The following is a 6,310-nucleotide window of genomic DNA, read 5'->3' as shown; positions in this document are numbered from 1 at the left end:
ATTTAATGAAATTTATTTTTCAGATTCTACTATTATATTTACTTTAAAAGAATTATATGTAATATCTTATCGATTCCAGTTTTTTTTGCCCTTCCTTTAGTCACACCTTACCAATTGTTTTCAAACTTATTATTTAAGAATTATTTTTAGTACAGAGGAAAAAAATTGCAAAGAGAAAAAAATAAGTAGGAAAATACTACATTATTACATTATTTATAAGGAGAGTTGAATCCTACAAATTTACTTATTTTGAAATTATTAAGAATTTAAAATTATTAAAAAAACTATTTATATATAAAAAATTAAGAATTTCATCCGTAATAAATATTTACAAATTCAAACTAATTCAAAAATTTATAATTCATTCATTTGTATAACAACTAATATAATCATAATAATAAAATAAATTCAACATACAAATAATAAAAAAAAATCAAGTGCTAGAATATTAATAGAAGTAAAAAAAAGCATGATTAATAATAAAATTTATAAAAAATATAATTAAAGTATAAGGAAGATGAAATTTATTTACTTTAGAATTTACACAAATGAACTATGCAAACGGGCATAAATTGTTTTATTGTTTATGAATAGTTAATTTCACTTGCACATTGAATACTCTCGTGGTCTATTAATTTTTTAAACAAATCACGCTCTACTTAATTTGATATTTAGTCCTTGTGATATATAACTTCATAAGTTGGATAATTAACTAATATTCCACATTCAGTTTCTTCCTTATTTTAGTTGTGGCATAATGACAGAAAAATTCTAATTAAAATTTTATGCTTCAAATTTTCCACAATGTTCACCTAAAACTATATGCAAATATATGCTATTAGTTTTCATGCAACACGTAAAAAACCCTCCAAACCACCACGTAGTAACTAGTAATTATTTATTTTTTGTGCTACGGTTAGTTGCTACCTATATCCTTAAATCTTGAGTGGTTTATTACCCAATATATATATGATCATTCTTCTAATAATCTATTGGGTCCACATTTTTAGTGCATAAAATGCGTCATCTAGTGCTCAAATGTACCAAATATCCTAAACACCTAATTTCCCATTGCACCTTATTATTTTAGAATATCTTTACGTATTTTCTATAGAGTAACAGAATGTATACAAACTCTTGGATGTTAAATTTAGTTTATGTCCTAATTAATCTAGAATTAAATTATCGAAATGAAATCGTTAAAAATTTATAAAGTCTAGTTTTTTTGCATAATATATGTCCACTGATGATATGGATAAGGATAACTTTGGTTGATAATTTTTCGGTACTTCATATCAATTGTTGATATTAAAAATCACTAAAAAATCGTTAAAATTTGCACAATAATTTACATATTTACTACATCTTTTAGAAAAATATTACTCTTTCCATTTTATTTTGTTTGTCATTCTTTATATTTTTTAATACTTTAAAAAAGAACATTATTTTTATATAATTACTACTAGCACATATTTTTCTTTTTTACTCTTAATATTAATGAGCGAGATGTACAAATTGATGAACAATATTAATGAATGTCAAAATTTTAAGATAAAAATGAGAAATAAAAAAAAGATGTAACTATAATATTTAGTATGTGTGAAAATTAAAAAAAAAACAGGAAGAACTGAATATTTACGTTAAAAGTGGAAAATTATTTCATAAATAACCATTATCATCGGAGCAACTAAAATCATCATATCTGTATAGCATAAACAAGCAAATCAACAACAAGAAGCCAAAAAGTTGTAACATGTTAGGTCTAGTGCTGACATGTACACCACCACACCATGTAATAAATCCTTATAGCTTATGTGTCATTTAACATGTATTGACACATGTTCGTCAACCATTCGCCGCGTTTCATAGTCAAATTTCACCGGCACAGGCTGCCAAACGTAACATTTCACACCCTCAACGGCTGTTAGGCACAAAAATTAAATCATTTTTAACTTAGATTACTCCTCAATAATATATTAAATTAAATCAAATCTTCTTAATTATATATAAATATCCTGAACACAGTAGAATCTCCATCTTACTTCTTCAAGAAATGGGTTCTTGTAAATTCTCCATGTTTATTTTTCTTTTCTTGATCGTATTCTTCCCGGTCATCTCCGTCTCCGTCTCCGGCCAAGAAACCTCCATTCATCTGAAGCAGAAACTATCTTTGATCGGTTTCCGGTCAGGAATTTCTTCTGACCCTGAAGGCGTTCTTGAAAACTGGAACTCCTCAGACATTCATGTCTGCAACTGGACAAGAGTTAACTGCAACAATGTCAGCCACCTTGTAGTAAAGCTTGACCTCAGTGGTTTATCACTCAAAGGCAAAATTTCTCCATCTCTTGCAAATCTTTCCGATTCTTTAACAATTCTTGATTTATCAAGAAACTTACTCGAAGGTTCTATTCCAGTTGAGCTTGGAAATCTTTTCCATCTTCAACAACTCAGTCTGTCATGGAATCTTTTACAAGGAAAGATTCCGTTCGAGTTAGGTTATCTTACTAAATTAGTTTATCTTGATTTAGCAAGTAATAATCTGACAGGTGAAATTCCTGATCCAGTTTTTTGTAATGGGTCATTTTCTTCTTCTTTAGAGTACATAGATTTTTCTAATAATTCTTTAATTGGTGAAATACCATTGAAGAATGAATGTCAGCTTCAAGAGTTGAGGTTTCTTTTGCTTTGGTCAAATAAATTAGTGGGTAGGGTTCCTAAATCTCTTTCTAATTCTACAAAGCTTCAATGGCTTGATCTTGAGTTAAATTTCCTAAGTGGGGAATTACCATCAGAAATTGTTAGTAATATGCCTGAATTGCAATTTCTTTATTTGTCTTATAATGATTTTGTGAGTCATGATGGTAATACAAATCTTGAACCTTTTTTGTCTTCTTTAGTTCATTCTTTTAATTTTCAAGAACTTGAATTAGCAGGAAATAACTTGGGTGGCAAGATACCTTCTATTATTGGTAATCTTTCTCATCTTGTACAAATTCATCTTGATGAAAATCTTCTCTTTGGCTCTATACCTCCTCAAATTTCTAATTTAGTCAATCTTACCCTTCTAAATTTATCTTGTAATCTTTTGAATGGTTCCATCCCGCCAAAACTACGTCGTATGGGAAAACTAGAGAGGGTTTATTTGTCAAATAACTCACTTTCAGGTGAAATTCCTGAAGCTTTTGGTGATATTCCTCATTTGGGTCTTCTTGATCTTTCCAGGAACAAGCTTTCAGGTTCTATTCCTGACAGTTTTGCAAATCTTTCGCAGTTACGTCGACTCTTGCTTTACGGAAATCGTCTGTCAGGAACTATTCCGCCAAGCTTAGGCAAATGCGTAAATTTGGAGATTCTAGACCTTTCTCATAATCAACTTTCAGGATTGATTCCTAGTCCTGTTGCAGGATTGAGAAGCCTGAAATTGTATTTGAATTTGTCTAGTAATCATTTACAAGGTCCATTACCATTGGAGCTAAGTAAAATGGATATGGTTCTAGCAATTGATTTATCTTCAAACAATCTTTCTGACACTATTCCGCCGCAGCTTGGAAATTGTATTGCATTAGAATACTTGAACCTGTCAGGAAACAGTTTCGATGGTCCGATTCCTGATTCAATCGGTCAGTTGCCTTATCTCAAGCAACTTGATGTATCCTTAAACCAATTGACAGGACAAATACCTGAATATCTCCAAGCGTCACCAACTCTTAAGATTCTGAACGTCTCATTCAACAAATTGTCAGGAAATGTATCGAACACTGGCGCTTTTTCGTCGCTGACAATCAAATCATTCCTCGGAAACGAAGGTCTATGCGGCAAAATAAACGGAATGAGAAAATGTCCGAAGAAGAAACCTTATCATTCCTTTATTTTGCCTGTAATCCTGTCACTATCTGCCACACCATTGCTGTGTATGTTCTTGGTTTTCAGGTCAAAATACAAAAAGCAGCAATTTACAGTTTTCAGCAAAGGAAAGATGGAAGATGAGGAAAAACAAGCAAAAGATCCGAAATATCTACGAATCACATATCGACAGCTCGTCGTAGCCACTGGCGGGTTTAACGCATCAAATCTGATCGGTTCAGGTCGATTCGGCCACGTATACAAAGGACTACTTCAAGACAACACAAGAATAGCTGTGAAGGTATTGGATTCAAAATCAGGTGGGGAAATTTCAGGCAGCTTCAAAAGAGAATGTCAAGTACTAAAAAGGGCTAGACATAGAAATCTGATCAGAATCATAACAATTTGCAGTAAACCAGACTTTAAAGCTCTTATTCTGCCATTAATGGAGAATGGGAGCTTGGAGAAGTATTTATATCCTAGCCATGGATTAAGTAATTCTGGATTGGATTTGGTTCAGGTGGTCAGCATTTGTAGTGATGTGGCTGAAGGAATTGGGTATTTGCATCATTATTCTCCGGTTAGAGTTGTGCATTGTGACCTCAAGCCAAGCAACATTCTTCTTGATGATCATATGACTGCTTTAGTTGCAGATTTTGGAATTTCAAGATTGGTTAAAGGCGTTGATGATCAGAATAACAATAATCCCACGAATGATTCGGTTTCCTTCAACTCAACGGACGGATTGTTATGCGGATCACTCGGCTATATTGCTCCCGGTATGCATTACATTTATTTTACTGCTTTATACTAAACAAATAGTAACAGTTTCTGAAACAACTGCTACAAAATTGTGCAGAATATGGCATGGGAAAGAGAGCATCAACACAAGGAGATGTGTACAGTTTTGGCGTACTTGTGTTAGAAATAATAGCAGGAAAAAGACCAACAGATGTTCTATTCCATGAAGGTTCAAGCTTGCATGAATGGGTAAAGAGTCATTACCCTCACAAGCTGGACACCATTGTTGAGCAAGCAATTGTTAGGTTAAGTCCTTGTGGTATGCCAAATAATTGCACCAAAATGTGGAGTGATGTTATAGTAGAATTGATTGAGCTTGGTCTTATGTGTACTCAATTTAATCCTTCAACAAGACCAAATATGTTAGATATAGCTCATGAAATTAGTAGGTTGAAGCAATTTCTTTCTACCCCTCCATCCCTTCTTATTCAAGAAGGTTCCTCCTAGTTAAAATTTGATTGAGGAGAGATTTGACATGTTCATATGATTCCGTTTGACTGGAATCGAGACTACGTAGTCGATGTTTAATATAATGGTCGGATACTGAATAATTCACTTAATTTTTTCCTTCTAATGTATTTTTTAATTATTAGAAAGGGAGAATTTAATTTTAATGCTCGTGGGAATATTTGATCCCACGATTTTAACAGAATATTCAGCGTACATGCCACTTGATCTGAAGCTCATTGGCTCCTTGTAATGTATTAATTACTTGCAATTAAATGTATTTATCAGAAAGATAATTTAATTTTTCATTATTTTAAAGTATAATGTTTGTATTTTGCATTTATTTAAATGAAAATGCTGTTTTATCCAGTAAAAGCTATTCAAAACATATCTTTTCTAAATTATTCATTGCAATTTTAGTACCCAACCAACTAAATGAGGATTTGAGTTGGTTAATATTTTAATAGATTTTAGTGAATTCTGAATCATAGTTCAACTATAAACATATATACAAGTCCATTTCATACTTAAAATATAAGCATTTTGATTAATGTGGTAAGAAACAATGTATTTCAATAATTTTTTTTAAAAAAAATGCACTAAAATCCTTCTTTTAGCCTACCCTTTTGATAATGAATTACTTAAAAAGTATTAAGTGGTAGGTGAAAATAAAATAACAATTAATTAACCTAATTTCACTTCATTCCTTGATGATACATAGCACATGAAGTAATAATAACTTTTTTGATCACTTACATTAGAATAAGGGAGAAAGTCCCTAGACTACAATGTAGTATGATGCAGTAGGTCAAATTGTCCCTTAATATTTAAATAGAAGGAAAAATCAGAAAAGAAAAAACAGATCATATTAATAAATTATTTGACAATTTGATATTTAAAATGAGTCAACTAAGAATGAATAGTGATTAATACCATGACATAGACTGAACCACAATTCATAAACCCACGGTTTTAATTCAGAATCGAAGATGTTTTTAGAACCGGAGGTTCATGATTACTTCAAAAATGAAATGGGCTTTGAACCGCTTGAGAGATCTCAAACCGGCTGGTTTTAGTTTATGATTCCAATTTTTTGGCCGATTAAAAAAAATTCGTAATATATTTAAAAAAAATCAAATTCTTAAAATTTAAATTAAGTTTTAAAATTTTCATTTAAATAAAAAGAAGTGCGATGTGCATCGATTTTGTTCCTTCACAA

The 6,310-nt window shown here is 31.2% G+C and overlaps 1 protein-coding gene across 1 annotated transcript; it reads left to right on the top strand.

Moving 5' to 3' along the window:
* Window positions 1-2,030: 2,030 nt before the first annotated feature.
* LOC126677977 (putative leucine-rich repeat receptor-like serine/threonine-protein kinase At2g24130) lies at window positions 2,031-5,204 on the top strand. The gene is made up of 2 exons (XM_050372805.1): window positions 2,031-4,622; window positions 4,703-5,204. The coding sequence occupies exons 1-2, from the start codon at window positions 2,054-2,056 to the stop codon at window positions 5,089-5,091; spliced, it is 2,958 nt and encodes a 985-aa protein (XP_050228762.1). The 5' UTR covers window positions 2,031-2,053; the 3' UTR covers window positions 5,092-5,204.
* The last annotated feature ends 1,106 nt before the right edge of the window (window positions 5,205-6,310 follow it).

This window comes from Mercurialis annua, linkage group LG1-X, assembly GCF_937616625.2.
Source record: "Mercurialis annua linkage group LG1-X, ddMerAnnu1.2, whole genome shotgun sequence".
NCBI classification, from domain to species: domain Eukaryota; kingdom Viridiplantae; phylum Streptophyta; class Magnoliopsida; order Malpighiales; family Euphorbiaceae; genus Mercurialis; species Mercurialis annua.
This window is presented reverse-complemented; position numbering and strand designations above follow the sequence as displayed.

What these genes read in the sequence shown, in the direction of transcription:
- LOC126677977 (XM_050372805.1), top strand. Translation starts at nt 2,054, where the DNA reads ATGGGTTCTTGTAAATTCTCCATGTTTATTTTTCTTTTCTTGATCGTA. An exon ending in ACTCGGCTATATTGCTCCCG is followed by an intron (nt 4,623 to 4,702) that starts GTATGCATTACA and finishes AAAATTGTGCAG; the next exon opens with AATATGGCATGGGAAAGAGA.